Source organism: Dipodomys merriami, unplaced genomic scaffold (assembly GCF_024711535.1).
Source record: "Dipodomys merriami isolate MVZ:Mamm:240054 unplaced genomic scaffold, mDipMer1.0.p SCAF_6, whole genome shotgun sequence".
Classification (NCBI taxonomy): Eukaryota; Metazoa; Chordata; class Mammalia; order Rodentia; family Heteromyidae; genus Dipodomys; species Dipodomys merriami.
The window spans coordinates 68,103,230-68,126,439 of NW_027206179.1; the positions used below are offsets into that span (position 1 = coordinate 68,103,230).

The 23,210-nt window shown below is 38.8% G+C and overlaps 1 protein-coding gene across 1 annotated transcript in view; it reads right to left on the minus strand.

The window, feature by feature from the left end:
• Atp8a2 (ATPase phospholipid transporting 8A2) overlaps window positions 1-23,210 on the minus strand; it is a 466,480-nt gene that overhangs the window by 113,520 nt on the left and 329,750 nt on the right. Inside the window, exons 28-30 of the mRNA XM_070003097.1 lie at window positions 10,835-10,909; window positions 3,191-3,313; window positions 1,583-1,661 (exon numbers count right to left, since the gene is read on the minus strand). Coding sequence (XP_069859198.1) covers window positions 1,583-1,661; window positions 3,191-3,313; window positions 10,835-10,909 — 277 coding nt within the window. The remainder of the gene's footprint in view (window positions 1-1,582; window positions 1,662-3,190; window positions 3,314-10,834; window positions 10,910-23,210) is intronic.

Here is a 23,210-nt window from a genome sequence, read left to right on the forward strand (position 1 = left end):
CTCATAAACAGGCAATTGAATTTGATAACATATTCCTGTTTTGTTGAACTTGCAATACTGTGACAGTCTCTTTCTATATATACAAACCAGGGCCACATTATAAGAGGGAAGTCACCACAATTGTTTCTCTGCAAGTCACACACTTGATAATGATGCTTTGACCACCCAGGATCCACAGCTTCTGAATTGAAATCATACCCAACACTCTTCCCCCTATAATCTCTTCATTCTAGAATCACCTTTAAACCAATTAAATCCATTAGGGCCAAAAATAAAGCACAGAAAATGATTTAAGGATCCTTGAAAGCAAAGGAGTTAAGATAACACTTCAGGAAGAGGTCACAGGCTCTAATCAACTATGAATGCATGAATTCTTGTCAGTGTTTAGGTTGAAGAATATCAGTGAGGATGAGTCATTTCTGTTTGAAGCAAAACAACAACAATAACAACAACAACAACAACACACATACACACACACACACACACACACATGCAAAATCCCCACAAAAATCCCACACTAACACTGCAACATAGACACTTGGAAACTATCATCTTTGAACAATCACAGGAAGTGTCTGTTCAACATTTGCAGTATTTTCCCTTCTTGGGGATTATGATTGTTGGAGAGGGATAAAAGATAATACATTTTCATCTTCTCAGATGCCAGATACATCTCTTGATATAGATGCCATATTTTATATATATCAAGAAATATGATCATCCAGGTACTGGTGGTTCACATCTGTAATGTTTGCTATTCAGGAGGAGGCTAAAATCAGGATCAGGATTCAAAGTTAGCCTGGGCAGAAGAGTCTGTGAGACTCTTATGTGTAATTAACCACACCTAGGTCCTGAATTCAGGATACACCAGAATACACCACACACACACACAAATCCACAAAAGTGTGAATACATTAGGGAAAAACAAATGGAAAGGGTGACATGGATCAAGATGCATTCTATTCCTAAACTAACACATTGAATTGAAACCATTTTGTACAAATACTGAAAGACAATGAAAGAAGTATATAATTTTTTTTAAGTACGAACAAACAGACACACTGGTCCCCTAGGGGCTGGACAGAAGGACTGAACCAATCTGGAGCATCAGTCATTGACCAAATTATAGCTTCCAAAGGTGTATGTTAAGGAGACTTAGCAAACAAAGACTAAGCTTACTCTTACAGGATCTGAATGATTCTGCATAGAAGTATTGGAGGCTTGGAAAATGGAAGTTCAAGTAGCTAACAGAAGGTTTTAGACTCATGGACAAGAGGCAATTGCATATTGTGATAATGTAATGCCCCTTTCAATGTTAAAGACTAGAACGGTTATTACAATCAGAGTTTAGAAATTATAGTATTTATGTAATCAACTCCAAAGAAAATGAGTTTTCAAGGCCAGAACTGTTTAAGCCTATTCATTATAGACCTGGAACCAACTCTCATTTGATTTTAGGTATATTTTTCCTCTATAGTATACTCTGTGATCACTTGTGCAGAACTGGGGGAAAACTAAGAACACACCAGCAGCAGAGGAACAGTCAGCTACTTGCTGACAGTTGGAGTCATGAAGCCATTACCATGTTCCAGCGCTTTCATTGGAAACCAGAAGAGGATGAGGGAGTGGACCAAGGCATTGATGCAGTGACCCCAGAAAACCTGTGGGAAGACAGACAAGTGAGTCAGCGAGGCCAGACCCTGAAACTCGGTGCAGTTCACAGCAAATGGTGCATTGTGGGAGCTCCTAGCAGTGGGCTATAAGATTCTGTAGGGAGCATGCTAATCTCTAACTCATGAAAACACCAAGAAACAACTGCTTTTCCCATTTACACCCAGATGATTGGATGATCTCCAGATAGCACTTTTACTACAAAACCTGTACTGCTAAATATATCAGATAGATCTATATATCTATGTCTAGATGCCTAAATGTCTATATCTAGCTAGCCAGATATTTAAACATCTTTTATCTGTCAATCTGTATAAGTCAATCTTATGTAGCTCTATCTATCTATCTATCTATCTATCTATCTATCTATCTATCTATCTATCTATCTATCTATCTATCTATCTATCTATCTATCTATGGTGCCTGGCTGGGCCTTTATTTAAACTTCCTTAATCCCTCCCACACAGAATCATGGCTACATTGCTTTCGTGCCCTACTTCCTCTACAGGAAAGTCAGGGGCTTCCCCTTAGGCAGGCAGCACTCTGCCAGTCTGCCACTCCTTGCAGGACTGATCAGTCCTTTTTGCCATTCAAGTTTGTTCAGTCCCTTTCATATACAACCACTGACTCCTCAGGATAGTCTACACAGATTCAGATTGAACATCCCTAATCTGAAAATCCCAAATCCAAAATACTCGAAATCTGAGTGAGACCATAAGTGGAAAATCCCTCAAACTTATTAAAATTTTTATGCAAAAATTACTTGCAGGCTATGTGTATAAATAAATATGTAAATAAAGTTTACATTTAGACTTGGAGACTAGCCCTGTGTCATATCATTTTATTATATATAATAAACATTTTATTTTATATTGTATAATATTAAATATTATATACTATTTATAATATGCAGTATAAATGATATATATGTATTATATCTAGGAGATATCATTATATACATAAAAATATAAATATTCCTAAATTTAAAAAAAATCCTATGAATTCTAAAACACTTCTGGTCCTAAACATCAGATACAGGATGCTCAACCTGTGCCTAGATGCTTTCTGTTTTCTGATTTTTCAGTTAAAAAATTAAAAAACTATCACTGATTTAATTCCTGTGTTTGTATCTAGCCAATCTTTCTAGCTAAAGAAAGATCTTCTTTTAAAATGAAAAATACAGTAAGGGTTAGACAGGCTCTTAAGAGGTATCAATGCAGGATTGCAGCTGTTTTCTTTGACAGGAAAGGTCAAAGTGATAAAGAAAAGAGGGAAGGAGTCAGCCCACTGGAACTGAATGCACAACATGAGGATCGATCACCTTAGAGGGCTGTCTAGCTCCCTGGACTTGCTATCTGAAGGAAGGCTGTCATGGTCTCAGTGTTTCTCCATTGCTTTCTTTCAAGTGTCACATTATTTCATAGGCAGATGACTAGGCTGAGCCACAGATACCTGCCTGAAGGTGCAGGCAGGGCTATGCCTTCCTGAGTTGACAGCTCTTTGTGATCACATTGTTTACCTTTGTGTTGAAGCCTTCAGCATTCTGAGTGATTTTGTAGAGCTGTGGGAACCTGAGCATGCTCTCTTGAGTGCAAGACCTCTCAAAAATTCCCAATGTGAAGGGTGGCAATGCAGTGAAGATCTGTGTGGGAGACAATGAACAATTAGGAACGGCCTTCTACCTTGTAGTTCTTTGAAATGATGACTTATCTTCCACTCAAGTCCAAACTTGAGACTCTATGATTCAAACACCTTCCAGACACCCACCGGACAAAGAAATAAATGAACCACCAGTTTTCACTGTTGATCTGTGTAAAATGAATCCATTGAACATTAAAAACAACATTGTGAACATTCGATGAGTTGAGCTATCAATGAACAACTGCCCTCCTTTGTAGGCTGAACAGTGATGGAGATTTACATCAGAGTCTGGGAAGTTTCCTATTTTCTGTCAGCACTGGCCAAGCACAATTTCCCAACTTTCTTACTTCATTGTATCCTCAAAGTTCAGGAATCATGAGGTACTTTGTCCATTTAGTCATTCAGCAGACATCTATTGGGATGAAAGATGGGCCAATTGTATGACAAGCACCATAGATTTAAAAACAGGAGAGAAAAGTAGAGAAGAGAAAGCAGGTCTCTGACTTCAAGTAGAGTTGGTGACCTGGGGTAGCAGGGTGACCAGCATATAGATAAACATATATAACACAGAAGTCTACAAAATTACTCATAACCACAGAGCTGAAGAAGGGTAAGTCTGGGAAAGCAGTCTTTTATTGTTATATGTGACTTGAACAGTACTAGACTTGGCTGGAAGATAAAGAAAATGGGGGGAGGGCTGGGAAGGTGGCTCAGTGGTAGAGTGCTTGCCTTGCATGCCTGAGGCCCTGGGTTCGATTTCTCAGCACCACGTACGCAAAAAGAAAAAAAAAAGCCAGAAGTGGTACTGTGGCTCAAGTGGTAGAGCGCTAGCCTTGAGCTGAAGAGCTGAGGGACAGCGCCCAGGCCCAGAGTACAGGCCCCACGACCGGAAAAAAAAAAAAAAAAAAGAAAGAAAATGGGGGGAAAGAGCAAGGGAAGAGGTGACATTGTCTAAAAAGAAACATATTCATTACATGACTTATGTAATTGTAACCATCTATACATCACCTTTATACTAACAATTTAAAAAAAAAAAAGAAAAAGAAAATGGGAAAGGCCAGGTACTGGTAGTTCATATCTATAGCCTAGCTACTGGGGAGGCTGAGATCTGAGGGTCACAGTTAGAAGCCAGCCAGGGCAGAGAAGCCTACAATACTCTTATGTCCAATTAACCACAGGCACACAAAAAAGCTGGAAGTGGAGCTGTGATACAAGCATGGAGTGCTACCTTGAGGAATCCTTACCCCCAAATAGTTTAAGGATAACACCCTGGCCCTGAGTTCAAGCCCCAGGACTTAAACAAAAAAAATATATAAAAAGAACATAGGGAAGGGATTCTCCAGGAAGCCCTTTAAGAAGAGCACCCCTTACAAAGTTCCCAAGTATCATAAAGACATTGGGGAGAACCTGTAAGACCACAGGATGGTGATTAGCTAAGACACAGAGCCTCTGGGACACTGAGTTCACAGTATCTAAGATGTTGGCCTTTTGTGTGTGTGTGCGAAGGTATGGAGGCATGAAATCAGGGTCTGGGTGTATCCTAGCTTTCTCACTCAACGTTGGTGCTCTACCACTTGAGCTACAGCTCCACTCTGCTATTTTTGTGGTTAATTGGAGTTAAGAGTCTCATGGACTTTTTTTGCTCTGCTGATTTTGAATTGTAATCCTCAGATCTCAGCCTCCCCAGTAGCTAGAATTATAGGTGTGAACCATCAGTTCCCTGCTGCTTGTGCTTTTTAAAAAAAATTATTTTATTTTTTTATTGTGCAAATACAGTATAGAGGAGTTACAATTACATGGGCAAGATAATGAGTACATTTCTTATCAAGCATTGTTGCCTCCTCGTTTCCCCTTCCCCTCCCTTCCCATCCTCCCCCCCACCCCGAAAGTTGTAAAGTTCGTTTTTCGACATAATGACGTGTACATCTCATTGTTGCAATGGGTCCACCTGTATCCCTATTTAAAAGATTTGTTTTTTCCCTTCCCCTCCACAAATTATACCAACATCAAATACAGTGAAAACAGGGGTTATGCCGTGGGGGAGGGACATACAAAGCAACATAGAAATCATCTTATAAGTATGTTAGAAACAATTGCATGAAAGAAAAGAAACATTTGAATACTTATCTTGGGGGTTCATTCTCCTAACATCAACTTATCTGACCTTTTCTGCTTGACTCAGACAAAAATAAGGGAAACCATGGGACCTATGTTTCTTTGGGCCTGGCTTACTTCACTTAATATAATTTTTTCCAAGTCCTTCCATTTCCTAACAAATGGGGCAATGTCATTCTTTCTGATGGAGGCATAGAATTCCACTGTGTATATATACCACATTTTCTTGATCCATTCATCTACTGAGGGGCATCTGGGTTGGTTCCCTATCTTAGCTATGGTAAATAATGCTGCAATAAACATAGTTGTGCTGGTAGCTTTAGTATAGTCAGTATGGAGGTTCCTCAAAAGACTCCACATAGAGCTCCCCTATGACCCAGCAATCCCACTTTTGGGCATTTACCCAAACGATCACAAACAAGACTATACTAAAGCTGTGCTTTTTTTTTTTTTTTTTTTAAAGAAAGATTCCAATGATTTGTTTCCCTCTACTGGCAATTGTTTTAGTGGTCTTTTAGTAGTCTCTAGTCTAGTTTTTTCAACTATGATAAAGTTCAACTTACAAATTAGACACAGTAAGAGATTAAACAGTAAATATTAATGAATGAGAACAATTATAATGACAAATTATCAGGAAAGTTAAAACTTATAAATTATTTTCACTTAATACTTTTAGATCATAGTTAACAGTGAGTAAATGAAATCACAAATAAGGGGAAATGAATAGAATTGGGGTCTAATGGGACAGTGTGAACTCATGATTTAGGAAAACCGTCAACTTTTCAAGTTTGCTTTAATGCACTTTAACATGTTCTAAGAATTAAGAGAAACAATGATTAGTTACTGTAGCTGGCTTGGGGAATCAAAATAAAAAATAAGGACAGAAAATGAAAAAGCAGAAGAGAAATACTATTTAAAGAAAAGGCAAAGAAGAAATCAGCCCAGATGTGAACTCAAAGCAATGAGTCTCTAGAAAGATCGTGGACTGAAAGAAAAGAAGCTAAATAAGATATTATTGGAAAAGTAATGGCAAGACTGGTATATGGACTAACATGGGAAAGATAATAATATTGTATTCATGTTAAATGTTTCTAATTTGATTGATACACTGTGGTTTATATATATGGATATACTGTTTATATATATTTATATATTGAAATACTGTGATTTATACTGTAGTGTTAAATCCTAAGATGACAACCATGTTACTTGTAACACTCTCAACTCACTCAGAATCAATGTGCATATGTATGCAGATGTGTGGATGACATATAAATGGAGGCAAGGTGCTAACAAAGGATGGATCGGGGTAACTTTTCTGTTTTCAATTTATTTCAAAATAAGAGCAATTTATTTCCCTGAGAAAAATCTCCACCTATGGCTTAAATATGGTGTGTTTCCCCAAAGGTCTCTATGTGGCATGGTTGAGTGGCGGAGGCATTAAAAGATGGAGCTTAGTGGAAAGTGATTAGATTAGGGATCTTTACCCTCAAAAGGGAAGTGAGTTAGTTCTCTTGGCAGTGAGTTGGCAAAAAGTGAAGCCACCTGATAGGACTGGTCCCCTGCTGTGTTGTAATCAGCCAATGGCTGGCTGAGAAAGGGGCTCATTGATGTAAAACATCTTAGATTGTCTGATCTTGCTTGGATTTCCAACCTCCCAAACTCTGACCTAAGTAAACTTTTTTTTCAGTTATAAAGTATATAGTCTCCCATATTTTCATATAGCACCCCAAAGTGAACTAATATACATCAATCTTCTCAAAAGTTTTGGTCCTTCTAGCATTCTCATTCAGAGAGATTTATAGATTCTTGGATCCTTGACCATCCCATAGGAAAATATCTTCCCTCCTAGTTCTTCCTGGCATTTACTGCAATGGCTGGTCTATGGATTTTGGTAGCTTAGAGTCATTTTACCTTGGATTCTACTGCTCAGGGGATACACATATTCCAAATACCATATTCCATACACCATATTCCAAACCGACAGATCAGAGGTCACTATGGATCTTAAACTGTCTGTCACATGCATGACAATTACTAGGAAAGTCTGTTTTTAAGGCAGCATCTCTGAGATACTCTTTGTTAAGTCAGTAGGGGGCTCATGAATCTGCATTTTTCTCTTTTTTATTGTTATTACCAAGTAATTGTATAAAACAGTTACAATTCCTTAAGTTATGAGTGCAATACTTCTTGGTTAACATCACCCCTTTCTCTGTTCATCATTTTCCCCTCCAATCCTTACCCACAAGTTACGTAGTTCATTTCTTTTATATTGTATACCTCCATTCCAGTGCCCCTCTTTTTGTCTCCCAAAACTGTTTCTACTTCCTGGTATTTGTTTTGATAAACCATACTTCAGTTGTTCAGAGGAGTTATGCCTTTGGATTCATGCCCTAAGTAAGTATACTCTCCTGTACTCAGTTAGTTTGTATATAAATGCATTGAACCCTGTATAAATTACCATGCCTACTTGTACGAACAACTTCTATATATGAGAGAACAAACGTGCCATTTGCCTTTTCTGAGTATGGCTTACTTCACTTAACATCATATTTTCTAGGTCCATCCATTTCCCTGCAAATGACAAAATATTATTCTTTCAAATGGATGTTTTTAAAAAATTAAAAAAAAAAAAACCTCAAACCCTGGGTAAGGGGTGTGTGTAGGCCTTAGTTTGATCAACATTGTCTTTCAGCCTATCTACACCTATATGAAGTCAATAAGATGTATTAGATTCATTTGAATTGCCCAATGCTGTACAGAGCTAAAACAAACAAACAAACAAACCTGCCTTCATGGCAGAAATGGAGACACACAAGAGATAAAGGAGATCTCATCAAGGCAATTTACTTCTGCATAGCCACTCTCCACAGATTTAGGCAGGCATACCAGGCAGGGTATCTGCTCAGTTTTTTATCTCAACCCAAGCTGCCTCTCCTTGTCAAGGAGTCAGGCTCACCTCCTATTCACAATTGGTTACCAGGTTGGTAGACTGATACAAGGAAGTGAAAAAGCACTACAATCATTTGTGAAAGTTCCCACTCATTGATAAGGACTTATACCCTTGACACTACTGACTGATTATAAACAACACAGCTGATACTGTTTGAAGTTAAGAAACAAATAATTCCAGGAAACATCAGTATAGAATATGATGAGTTGTTGCAAGATGGAGACATTTTTGGTTTGACAGAAAAGACAGCTTTTTCTCACAGCCTAAGCTTAAAAACAGGACCAAAATCCACCCATCCTGTAAGTAAGTGACATGTATTTCAGGCCTGTACTTACTTAGCTCTAAAAGCAAGAGCCTTCTAGGGTTCAGCCACTGTTAAGATGGGTGTGGCCTGGCTCCCTGTGAGGAGTCAGCCCTATGACACAACCTTTTCCAGGGTGGAATCATTAAGGATATAGTCACCACAGCAAAAAGGATATAATAAGCATCCTTTCCTCAAATCCTAGCATAACTTTGACTTACTCAAGGAGTTGCACATCCTAGCTGGGTGCTGTTGCTCATACTTATAATCCTAGGAGCTGAGATCTGAGGATTGTGGTTCAAAGCCAGCCCAAACAAAATATTCCATGAGACACTTGCCTCTAATTAAGCACCAAAACAAGGACAACAAAAAGTTGGAAGAGGCTCCAGTGGTACAGTACCAGGCCTTGAGCATAAAGGCTCAGGGACAGCATACAGGCTCTGAGTTCAAGCCCAAGCCCCAGGAGCAGCGCGCGCGCGCCCGTGCGCGCGCACACACACACACACACACACACACACACACACACAGAGTTTCAAACCTTGGAAAGCTAGGTTTGTCTCCTCTTAGTTCTTTTTAAAATGTTTTACTGTTTTTATACAGGTGATATACAGTTATATATGTCAGGTAATAACTACACTTCTTTTTGGACAATGTCACCCCTACCCTCACTCTCTCCCAGTTTTTCCCTCCTGTCTCCACCCACAAGTTGTAGAGTTCTCCCCTTAAATCTTAATGGTGAAGTCTATGGGGTAGGCAGTTGGAGGAGTTTTCTAAAGCATCTGCTCAGTCTTGTTCTCATCTCCATTGACCTTTTGCCTTTTAGGTCATTAGCACAAATGTGTACTGCAATTGGAAATAACACAGTTGCTATCTGACATCACAGTCCAAAGTCAAGACCAGATGCAGCATTATCAACATCTGAGTCTACACATCCAATCTTTTTCACTTATAGTAAGTCACACAGGACCACAACATGCTATTATGCTCAGCATTTTATACCCAGTAGCTCTTCAGAAAAAAGGGATGATAGAAATATCCAGTCACCAATGTACACAATAACCACAAGGTATATTATGACGTGTTTGGGAGAGTACACTCTCTGTGCTGGCTGCTTTATCAGGTAAACTCCCACAGAGCATAGCAGTCCAATGTTAGGGTTAAAGGCAAATAGAAGACAATAGCTCAAAAGATGGTACTGCTTTTATTAAATTTTTTTGTGCTGGTCTTGGGACTTGAACTCAGGGACTGGGCACTGTCCCTGAAAATTTTTGCTCAAAGATGATGCTATACCACTTGAGCCACAGCTCTACTTCTTGGTTTGGTAGTTGGAGATAAGAGTTTCATGGATTTTCCTGCCATGGCTAACATTGAACCGTGACTGTCAGCATCTTAGCCTCCTGAGTAGCTAGGATTACAGGCATGAGCTACTGATGTCCAGCAGCACATCTTTTGATTGGGAGTCTCTACTGTAGTCTTTTGGATTTTTTTTCTTGCCATGTAATGAAAACAAGCAATCTAAGCTACTGAGCCATTCTAGCTCATAGTTTATATTTCTTCCTAGCTTTTGAATTCATCACAGCCAAGTAAAGAAAAATAAAGCAGAAAATCATGAGAGTTACCAAAAAAAAATCAAGAGCTGATTACCATTCTCCACAGCAACTGGAAGTCAGAATTAATTACTTAGTCACTAACAGTAGAAGAAAATATTCTTTCAAAGTAGTGATACTCTCTCAAGAAAGGATACACAGGACACTAGATCATATACTACAGAGTGATATTTACATTTCAGAAATCAGAAGTCAAATTATGAAATGGAGGGAATTTTAGATGTCGTTCAGAATATTTTTACTTGAGATGAAAACACGAAAATGTTGCACAGGCGTTTTGTAAGGGGGTTAACAAGCGTCTATTACCAAGACATATGGGTTAATAATTTCATGGGTTATTCAGGAATGATCTGCTATGATTGAAACCATGTGTGCAGAGTTTGGGCTTCTGCAGGATGTGTCTCACCAGCCAAGGCCCTGAAGATATATTTGTGTTGCCTGCAAAGCATACAGATGATTGGCTTAGATACACTTCCCAGACATAAACAGTGAAGGAATGTTCCTGAAGTTCTGTATGCTATCAGATAGAGAAGGAGTACTGCTTACCACATTGTACAAGCCGATGCACCAACGCTCAAACAAAATCTGCCCAGAAAATCCATTAACAAAGGCGAACCAAAGCTGAAAGAGAAGAGAAAGTTCATGAAGTTTTTAGATCAATATTGACCTAACTGTTTCCATTCACTAAAGGACTGGGGAATGTGGACCACCAGCTGGACACAACTGCTAATGGATAATGAGCCCCAGGATCATGGCAGTAGTTCTTTCCTTGAATTCCCAATATATCACAACTATCAAAATTTTAATAAAAATTTATATTGAAGACTTCAATTCTTTTTTGTGCCAGGACCTGAGTGCTGTCTCCTCAAGGCTTGTGCTCTATCACATGAGCCATAGTTCCACATTCAGCTTTTTTGGTGTTAATTTGAGGGAAGAGTCACATGGACTTTTCTGCCTGGGCTGACTCTGAACCATTCTCCTCAGATCTCAGCCTCCTAGGTAGCTAGGATTATAGGCATGAGCCACTGAAGCCTTGCTGAAGACATCAATTTTAAGAGGCTATGTGTACAGGCTTGCAGACAAGAAAATAATTAATTTATACTTAATATGTGTTGTGTTCACATTGTGATTGGAAGAATCTCTTCATGTTTTTTCCCTATACATTTGATTTGGTCAATATGATTTGTTTCAAAACATAGAGCCTCTTTTCCTGTTGACCACCACCTTAACAAATGCAAAGCAGAATAATATGGAACAAATATTCTCAAGTCATCCTTTGGGGAGGTATAGGATATATAATTAGATAAAATGCTGGATTGTTATTCATGCCTTTGAGTAGTCTACAATTCATGATTGACCATAAATAACTACAAAGCAAATTGCGAAGAATATAATTAGTGCCAAACAACAAGGGAAGAAAACCACATTAGCGAAGGAAAGATCATTCAAGTACAATCAGCAGAACATATGGAGGGAGTCCGATGATGAAGAGGGAATGGAAGAAGAGATGAGCCATCAGATCAATGTGCAGAGACTAGACTCAAAATAAACACATCACAATATGGGGTACAAAGTCCTTCCATTTAGAATCTAGTAGAATTTAGCTACAGTCATGCAGGATTCTAATGACTAGTAGTAGACTTAAAAAAATATCCCATACCCTCCCCCATAGTATAACTCCTGCTTTCACTGTATTTGATGTTGGTATAATTTGTGGAGGGGAAGAGGAAAAACAAATTGTTTAAATAGGGATATAGGCGGACCCATTGCAACAATGATATGTACAAGTCGTTATGTTGAAAACGAACTTTACAACTTTGGTGTGTGGGGGGGGGCAGGGAGGATTGGGTGGGGGAGCGGGGGAAGGATGGGAAGGGATGGGAAGGGGAAATAAAGGAGGAGGCTACAATGCTTGATAAGAAATATATGCATTATCTTGCCCATGTAATTGTAACCCCTCTATACAGTATTTTCACAATAAATTAAAAAAATCCCATACAATGTTACTGAGTTTCTGCATTTGTAATTGCTAGGTGCCTTGTTTGTATAAATAATGATGTATATGTCTTTCTCTGTGTTCTTTGGGGGGGAGTTATTGCTTACAAACTTCTTTTAGAATTGAGAAAAATAGCCAAAGCATCTTTGATAGAAGGTTCTGCACTAGATGAAAGTATCTGAAACTAAGTTGGAGTGACTTCTAAAGTGAAGATCTTTAACAATAGTTTTTCTTCTGTGAGTTCCCTTATTTCCCATTTTGTACTAGATCTTTCCTAAAAAAATGAGTCCTATTCTAACCATTTCTCCTTCAAAAGAAAACCTATGTGCCCATATACAGTTAATTCTTGGAGTATCTCTTCAACTTTTACATATATAAAGATTGTAAAGACACTAGGGCTCCACCCCCCAGCTTGTTCCCAACCTGAGTAAATTTTTTAAAATCTAATTCTCACCAAACATGACATATATATATATATATATATATATATATATATATATATTATTTTTTATTGTGAAAATACTGTACAGAGGGATTACAATTACATGGGCAAGATAATGAGTACATTTCTTATCAAGCATTGTAGTCTCCTCCTTTGTTTCCCCTTCCCATCCCTTCCATCCTCTCCCCACCCCCCCACCCAATTCTCCTCCCCCCCCCACCAAAGTTGTAAAGTTCGTTTTTCCACATAATGACTTATACATCTCATTGTTGCAATGGATCCACCTGTATCCCTATTTAAAAGATTTGTTTTATCCCTTCCCCTCCACAAATTATACCAACCTCAAATACAGTGAAAGCAGGGGTTATACCATGGGGGAGGGACATACAAAGCAACAAAGAAATAATCTTATAAATGTGTTAGAAACAATCACCTGAAAGAAAAAAACATTTGAATACATGTCTTAGGGTTCATTTCCCTAAGATAAACTTATCTGACCTTTTCTGCTTGACTCAGACATAAATAGTTATTGCAAATAAGGGAAACCATGGGGACCTATGTTTCTTTGGGCCTGGCTTACTTCACTTAACTTAATATATTTTTTTCCAAGGCTTTCCATTTCCTAACAAATGGGGCAATGCCATTCTTTCTAATGGAGGCATAGAATTCCATTGTGTATATATACCACATTTTCTGAGGGGCATCTGGGTTGGTTCCATATCTTAGCTATGATAAATAATGCTGCAGTAAACATAGTCGTGCTGGTAGCTTTAGTGTGGCTTTGTTTGTGATCCTTTGGGTAAATGCCCAAAAGTGGGATTTCTGGGTCATAGGGGAGCCCTAGGTGGAGTCTTTTGAGGAACCTCCATACTGCTTTCCAAAGTGGTTGAACAAGGTTACACTCCCACCAACAATGCAGTAAGGTTCCCTTCTGTCCACATCCCCTCCAGCATCTGTTGTTATTAGAGTTCTTGACTATAGCCATGCTAACTGGGGTGAGGTGGTATCTCAATGTTGTTTTGATTTGCATTTCTTTTATGGCTAGGGAGGTTGAGCATTTCTTCATGTGTCTATTGGCCACCCTTCTTTCCTCTTCAGAGAAGTTTCTCTTTAAATCTTTAGCCCACTTATTTATTGGGCAGTTGTTTCTTTGAAGATTTGTTTTGGGGAGATTTAATTTTTTGAGTTCCAGGTATATTTTAGATATGAGACCCTTGTCTCAAACATGACATTTGTGACCAAAACTACTTGTGTAATACTAGAGGGAAGCAATTTGGGCTTTCCATGCAGAAAGTGGGGCATTCAGAGACCTGGAAGAGAAAATTAATGTATGTTCAAGTCACTCAGGAACTTGTACCCAGGTGAAAAAACATTATGTCAAAGTGGCCACAAAACTGTTTATTAGGAGATGGACGAATGTAACACCATGTTTACTGCTAGAAACCAAAGCTTTTGTGAGAAATCTTGACTTTATGGGGAGGGAAGATGGCAAAGTGTGTAACCATCTGTCCTTTCTCTGATCCCTGCAGACTAAAGTTCCCTTGGGCTTTGATGATCCCAGCTTTGGCATGTTTTATTTTGTTATTAATTTTTCTGTACCCAAATACTTCCTTTCCCCTTTTCTAATCATTTTGTAACACATGCTGACTCTTCCTTTCCAATAAATACCTATTGGGACTCAAAATCCCATACAATCACAGACTCTAGTTGAGTGAGGTAAAAATCAAAGCCGCCCAAATGTATTATTATTAATTATTATTATGGTAGAACCTAATGGGCAATAGTTCTGCCATAACAACCCACCCCAGAAATTTTCCTGACTCATATTTTTTTCAAAATTTGCTTCCTAATTCTAACAAGTCCTAGTATTTTCTGTCCTTCCTTCTTTCCTTCCTTCCTTCCTTCCTTCCTTTTCCTTTCCTTCTTTCTTCCTTCCTTGCTTTCTTTCCTTCTTTCTTTTTGTCTTTCTCCCTTGCCTTCCCTTCTCTTCTCTTCCCTTCCCTTTTCTCTCTCCCTTTCCCTCTCCCTCTCCCTCTCCCTCTCCCTGTCCCCTTCTTTCTGTGCCTCTACTAGGGCTTAAACTCAGGGCCTAGATGCTGCCCCTAAGACTTTCCTTGCTTAAGTCTAGTTCTCTACTGCTTGAGTCACAGCTCCACTTCTAGCTGTTTTTGTGTATGGTTAATTGGAGCTAAGAATTTCACAGATTTGGAGCTCTGGCTCAAGTGGTAGAGTCCTAGCCTTAAGCAAAAAAGCTCAGGGATAGCACCCAGGCCCTGAGTTCAAGTCAAGTCCCAGTACTGGCACACACATACACAAAGCCAAACTCTGAAAGAAATGAATGAAATGTTATTTTTTTTTTTTGCAAAAAAGTAAGTGTAAGACCAGAATGTCAGAAAGAAAGGTAAATATTTTATTAAAATTTTTATTGTTATTATAAAGGTGATATACAGAAGGGTTACAGTTACATAAATCAAGTAAAGAGTACAAGTTTTTTTGCTAGTTCTGGGCTCTCTGGGCTGAGGTGCTGTCCCTGAGCTTTTGTGCTCCAGGCTAGTGCTCTACCACTTGAGCCACAGCTCCACTTCCAGTTTTTTTGTTTTTGTTTTGTAGGTCACTGGAGATGAAAGACTCTCACAAACCTTCCTGCCCCGCTGGCTTCAAACCATGACTCTCAGATCTCAGCTTCCTAAGTAGCTAGACTATAGGCATGAACCATCAGTGCCTGGCTAAGAGTACACTTTTTTTGGACAATGTAACTCCTTCTCTCCCTCTCTCCTAGTTTTAACCTCCCATCACCACCTATAAGTTGTATAGTTCATTTTCAACACTGTGTTCAGCGAGTGAGTACCAGTGCTGCATTTCTTCACCCTTTCTCTCTCCATTTCTGTGCTTCCCTTTACACTCCCAAAGACATACAAAGAAACAAACAGAACAAAAAGGAAAGGAAAATAAAACAGCAAAACAGAAAAAAAATCCCTCTTGTTTTCATTTCCTGGAGTTCATTTTGGTAAATATTATTCTGCATGATTAAATGCACATAGGTATTTTGCCTTTCTGTTCCTCTCCTAAGAGTATCCTCAAGAAAGGTAAATATTTAGCACAGTAATTAATTTCCATAGAGAAAAGTATTAATAAAATTGAAAGAAAATTGATCCACAGTACAATCAAAGGCCTGGTTTCCTTAATATGTAAATCAGAATGAAACTGCCCTGTAAGAGGCTAGAAAGATATGCTAAGAGTATATCCACTGTGTTTTCAGGGGAAAAGAAAACTTGGATATAAATGGAGGAAATCTCTCTATATTCTCCTCCCTTTTTACTCTACCCCCCCTCCCATTTTCTCTTCTCCCCTCCCCATCCCTTTCTTTATCTCTTTCAGTTCTAGGGATAAAACCCAGGGCCTTGCACCTGCTAGGCTAGCACTGTACCACTGAGCACTTAGAAATATCATTTTTATTAGAATACACACAATTACTATTTTTTAATTTATATGATGGACAAAAATATAAGGAAAATAGAATTCAAATATTCAGCTAGTAGTATAGAATTTTCTACAAATAAGTTTAATGTACATTTTCTTTGACTCAATGATTTCTCTTTTAGGGCTGCACTTTTACTTATTCTTAATAATATGCAGGTTGGCTTTGACATTATTTGGAAAGATAGAACACTAAAATCTGCATGTATGTTGATAGGTGGTAAAATAAATAATAGCTCACTCATTTGATGAAATATTATATAGACATTAAAAAGATTAATGTAAGCTAAGTACTAATGGCTTATAATTATAATCATAGTTACTCAGGAGACTGATCTCTGAGGATCCCAGTTTGAAGCCAGGCTGGGCAGACAAATCCCAGAGACTTATCTCCAGTTAACCAGCAAAAAGCTAGAAGTAGAAGTGTGGCTCCAGTGGTAGAGAGTCAGTCTTGAATGGGAAAAGCCAAGGGAGAGTGGGAAACCCTAAGTTCATGCCCTAGAACTGGCACATATACACAAAAGAATAATAGAAATCCATATACACTGTCAGAGAAAAAGCTCACAGATGTATCATTAAAATGAAAAATCAAGACATAAGCCAGAAATGGCTCAAGTCTATAATCCCAGCTCTTAGGAGTTTAAGGTCAGTCTGAGCTACATGGAAAGACCTGTCTCTTACCCTTTACCTCAAAATAAGTCAAAACAAAACAACCCCATTCTCTATCAAAAAAGAAAGTATAGCCAGTCACTGGCTCATACCTATAATCCTAACTACTCACAAAGATGATATTTGAGGATCAAGGTTCAAAGCTAGCCTGGACAGGAAAGTCTGTGAGTTCCAATTAATCACCAAAAAGCTGGAAGTCAAACTGTGGCTCAAGTAGTAGAATGCTAGCCTCTAGTGAAAATGCTAAAGGACAGTACCCAGGCCTTGTATTGGCGTGCGCGCGCGCGCGCACGCACACACACACACACACACACACACACACACACACACACACACACACACACACACACACACACACAAACACAAAACAACAAAAAACAGAAAGTAGAAATTTACCATCCCTCCAGTTCCAAACAATCAGGAACTGTGTTCATCTCTGACTATTCACTTAGATTAACTGACTGTTGGGGCATCTCCTCTAAACAGCTAGGGATTGGATTCTGCCACATTTCATCAGACTTTTGAAATGTTTGTGCTAATTTTTGTTAGTCCCAGTTGTTGCCATCTCTGGAAAACTATAAACACACAATCCTCAACATTTCCATTTCCCTTTCATTTTGCCTTCAAACTGCCCATCATTACACGACGAGGCTTGCTTATTTGATTGGAACTATTTTCTTGGTAGAGGAAAAATCCCAAATAAATAAAATAGGCAAAACAAAAAAACAAAAAAACAAAAAACCTAGCCCAAAGTGAATGGGCTAGGTATTTCCTTTCTTTTTTTCTTTTTTTTTTTTTTTGTTTTGTTTCCATTGAGAACTTTCAAATTCAATTTCATTTTGGTAAGGTTTCCAAGGGTAAAACGGGGGGAGGGGACAAACTCCCACTGTATTTTTAAACATTTATAGCAATGTATTTAGTTTTTATTTTACTTATTCATGAGACAGGTACACGATGCCTCTCTGACACATTATAAAATCAGGCTTCCACATTAGTCATATATAAATGCTAATTCATACACAGAAACAACAGTACCACCCAGTTCCTCAGCATGAAGGTTATATGAGAGGGAGGCAATGAGTTCCCAAATGCATATACAAAACACACAGGCCTAGATGAAAACAGATGGCCTGACAACCCCTCATCCTACCCCAAACCCCTATGCACAGTTACTTGCATGGCAAGTTGCTTAAACCACTGAATTTCACTTTTTTTTTTTTTAATAGAGGGAGGGAAGGGGGTGGAAGAGATTCCTCTGCATTAACTTTCTTATTAACTAGGAATGCTCTTCAATGAATGCAGTCAAAACTCAGAGCCAGGCTCTGGCTGGATGGTCTCTGAATTGTTGGTTTGGCGGGAGGCTTGCCAGTTACTGCTGCTGGCCAAGCTGCTGGGGTTTGGGTCCTCAAATGTACTGCTGTTATGAGCAAACTGACCCAACTTATTAAACAGCTTTTTCCTTCTTGGAAAAAAAGATCATTCTTTGCTTTAACTTTTGCTTGGCTGCCAAAAACGCAGTAACCATCTTGGCTAATGGCAGAGGCTCCTGTCTGGAGGTGCCGTCGCCAGTGCGCAGCCTCAGGGGAACCGTACCTGTCACCACTTTCAGGTTCTCAACTAACAGCCCACATATTTCACAGATGACTATGAACTTTGGGAAAAGGATGGCCTGTTCCTCCATCTTTTTTTTTTTTTTTTCATCATGGTCACAATTCAAGGGCGGGAGCTAAATGGAAATGAGTGGGTAGAAAGCAAAGATTCAGTTCAGCATCTGCATGGCTGAGGATGCTGTGGACAATCCCCAGAGGAACATGTCTTTAACCATTTCTTCCAGGCTCTGTGGTAGAAGCTTAAAATGGAATTATTAACTATATTAGTCATATCATTTCTCAGTAAAGGGGCAGTAACACTATGATCTACCAATTTGTACATAATGTCTGACATTAAAAATAAGTTCTTTCAAGCTGTCCAGTGGTTCATGCTTGTAATATTAGCTAATCAGGAGGCTGGGATAGGAGAATCATAGCCAGGGCAGGAAAGGCCATGAGACTCTTATCTCTAATTAACCACAAAAAGCCACAAATGGAGGTATGGCTCAAGTGGAGTGGTAGAGCACCAGCGTTGAGTGAGAAAGGGACAATGCTCAGGCCCAAAGTTCAAGCCCCATGAATGGCAAACACACATATATAAAAAGAGTAAAACAAGCCCTGTGCTGGTGGCGCACGCCCGTAATCCTAGCTACTCAGGAGGCTGAGATACGAGGATGATGGTTCAAAAGCCAGCCCGGGCAGGAAAGTCCGTGAGACTCTTATCTCCAATAAATCACTCAAAAACTGGGAGTCGTGCTGTGGCTCAAGCGGTAGAGCACTCGCCTTGAGCTAAAGAGCTGAGGGACAGCGCCCAAGCCCAGAGTTCAAGCCCCATGAGCAAAAAAAAAAGAAAAAAAAATAGTGAAAGTGTGTCTGTGTCTGTGTGCCAGTTGGGGCTTGAACTCAGAGTCTGGGTGCTGTCTCTGAGCTTTTACTAAGAGTACTCTACCACTTGTGCCACAGCTCCATTTCCAGTATTTTGGTGGTAAAAAGGAGAAAAGAGGAAGTGGTGCTGTGGCTCAAGTGGTAGAGTGCACACCTTGAGCTGAAGAGCTCAGGGAGAACACTCAGGGCCACAACCACACAAAAAAAAGGAATCATAGAATTTTTTGCCTGAGATGGCTTCAAAATATGATTCTCAGATCTCAACTTTCTGAGTAGCTGTGATTATAGGTATGAGTCACTGGCACCTGACCATATTTCATTTTTTTCTCTGTAATCTTGCTATCCTATGTAGCTAGAGACAACTGCATATCTGTAATCAAAGAGATACTAGTCAGTCCCTGCACACAATAGGTACTCAATAAATATATGCATAGAGGATAGTAATACTTAATGTTAAAGAGGAAAACTCACATAAAGTGAACCCAGGACAAGATTAAGCTCTTAAGTGCTTTGTCTCCAATAAATGTGCCCAATCTTCATTGTTTTTATGAACAAATGAAAAGAAAGTCATTCTGCAGAACTATTGTTTTAGCTCTTTTTGATGATGATTAAAGTGAACATGTATTTATTGCTTACCCTTTTTCCAGAATCTTGCAGCACAGTGAATGGATTAGCCCATTTAAACTTCATCACAGTCCTAACAAAGGGCCATTATTTCCCTTTCCCAAATGAGAAAATCCTGGCACAGAGAAGATGAAAAAGACTGTGGTTCCCTCCCCCACCACAGAAAAAGATAACTTAAAAACTGCAGGTAGCCAGGCACTAGTAGCTCATACCTATAATCCTAGCTACTCAGGAGCTGAGATCTAAGGATCATAGTTCAAAACCATCGTAGGCAGGAAAGTCTGTGAGATTCTTATCTCCAATTAACCACCAAAGAGCTGGAAGTATGGCTGTGGCTCAATTGGTAGAAAATAAAAATGCTCAGGAACAGTTCCTGGCCCCAGGACTGGCACAAAAATAAGGACTTCGGTACTAGTAGTAAACTCCATGACTTTCTCCCCCCCCCCCCCCACCAAGCATCTCAAATCAGTATTTGTGGCACTAATTTACTATGTCACAGATTGTTTAAGATTGTAATATCAACAAAACATTTAACAAAAAAGCATATGAAGAGATTAAAAACCTCACTAGGAAAATTACCCAGATCTCTCTCCTCAAATGCAAAAGGATCTTTTTTAAAAATTAGAGCACAAACTGTTATGGAAAATGTGCTATAAAAATCACCCTCATTTTGTACAACAAAATAATTCCCTGCAATACTAATATCACAATCTTTTGTTAATTGGGTTGGTTGAGACCATATAGGCAAAAAGGTGAATTATCAAATTCCTTGAAAAACAACTGGAAGTAGAGTTGTGGTTAAAGTGGTGGTAGAGTGCCACCCTTTAGCAAAAAATCTCAGGGACAGTGCCCAGGGCAGACTAGCACAAGAACAAGATTAAAAAAACAAACAAACAAACAAACAAGCTGGGTACTGATGGCTATTTTAGCTACTCAAGAGGCTGAGACCTGAGGATTTCAGTTTGAAGCCAGGCCAGGAAGAAAAATCTGTGAAATTCTTATCTCCAATAAACTACTCAGAAAAAGCCAGAAGTGGCACTGTGGCCCACGTTATCCAGTGCTAACCTTGAGCACAAAGAGGCTCAAGGGCAACACTCAGACCCCAGGACCATCATCAACAACAACAACAGTAACAACAAAAACCCTACAAATTAATAATAATGGGGTAAGGTAGACTATTTTCCAAAGGAAATTTGAAATGAAGTGGGAATTATTGTATGCAAATAAACATGGTATGAGATGCTCATATATAAATTTTAAGTTCTTTTTCATTAAAATATCAAATGATATAAAAGTTGAATGCTTTAGCATTGGAACAGTTGGAATAGGAAAGTCTGCTAAACATTTTTCAAATTTCTTTAATTATGAATTTCTCACCACTACAGAATGCCTCTGTTTCTGGGGGGGAAAACCCACAAAAAGAATTTCATGCTATTACAGACCATCAGGTAAATACAAAACGGTGTTTTCGCCCCTATAAAAGACCATAATACCGACCAGATGAAGTATGCACAATTAAATTGATTTTTAATAAGGAATTCTTGGCACAACACAATGTAATCTCTACAAATTGTGTCAAGGACTAGGTAATTTTTTTTTAATAGTTCAAGGCTTAGACTCCTCATTTCAAATCCCATGCTGGCTTGCTAGGGGACCAAATAGCTCTGGAGACCAGTAAGGAAATAACGAGCCTTTCATCTGGAGGTGACTGGTTAGGATCTGCTATCGTTCATTAATGACACAGCTGTTTCCAACCTTTTGGTGTTAGAACAGTGGCAGGAGCTTTACAACATAAGGGATAGCAAAAATATGTATAAGATCATTTCATTTATGAGCAGGACCTATGACAAATGCTTGAAGACATGTTTTATAACCAATAAAGCCAAGCTCTTAATTTTGTGACAAGTAAGATTTAGTACCTGGTTCCATACAGCAGGATGGGCAAGAAGAGAGTAGAATTTAGGTGTTTGCCCTCCTTTTCCCTCCTCCATTAAGTCTTTCCATGGACTTTCTGTCTTATTTTATTCTGAAAGTGATAGGAAAAGTTTTGTCTACTCTCTCCGAGAAGGGATGCAAGGAAAGTATCATAGGTACGCTTTTTTTCTAAAATAATTTTAGTTCTTGAATTATTTAGTAAGATATTGTTTCAAATTACACTCTATGTTTTAGGCAGGTGGTATGAAGGTGAATGAGATGTGGTAGGCATGGCAATGTATCAGTGTCTTGAAAAACTTCTTTGAAGGACATGGAGGGAGAAATGACTTCTGTCTGGAGAAGTTGGTTAGCACAGTCTTTCAAAGGTGGTAGGCACTTGTCACAGAGTCTAATGCCAATCTTCAATGAGGTAGGGGTGGGGCCTTAAGGTAAAGGGAGCAACTTAAGTGCCAACATAACAAGTGTTATTTGGCAGGTGACTCAAATAAGGAAAATGAAAGGACATGGGCTCTTTCATGAAATACATGAGCTGGTGTTTTCCAAATAGTTGAAATATTTCCCAAAAGAAATATGAAAAACAAATATGCAAATCTGAAAAAACCCACAATGATCTCAATATATTCTGATAAAATACGATTTTAACCACTTTTCAAGTGTGTGTTCACTGGCACTAAGAACACTGATTGTGTGACCATCCCTGCTATCCACTTTCAAAGCTATTTCCCCTATCAGAATAAAATTCTGTAATCATCCAATAACTCCCTCCTTCTGTCCTGTCTCCACTAACCACCATTTTATGTTCTGTCCCTATAGCTTTGGACTTGTGTAATGGAAATAATATAATATTTCCTTTCTGTCTGGCTTATATAATTTGACAAAAAGATTTATTCATTCATATTGGATCACACTTTGTTTTTATGCTATCACTGGGGCTTGAACTCAGGGCCTGGGCACTGTTCTTTAGCATTTTCACTCGAGCCACACACTTCTACTTCTGGCTTTTGGGTGGTTAATTGGAGATAAGAGACTCAAGAACTTTTCCTCCCTGGGTTGGTTTTGAACTTTGACTCTCAAATCTCAGACTCCTGAATAGCTAGGATTATAGGCATGAAGCACTGGCACCTGGCCAGAACTTCATTTGATTTTTAAGGCTGAGTAAAATGCCACCTGATGTTCACACCTAATTTCATCCATCTTTCTTTTTGGTAGCTGTGAATAACCTTACTATGAACACTGGTTTAAAAATACTTGTGAAACCCAAGCTCTGGTGGCTCATGCCTGCAATCCTAGCTACTCAAGGAGGAG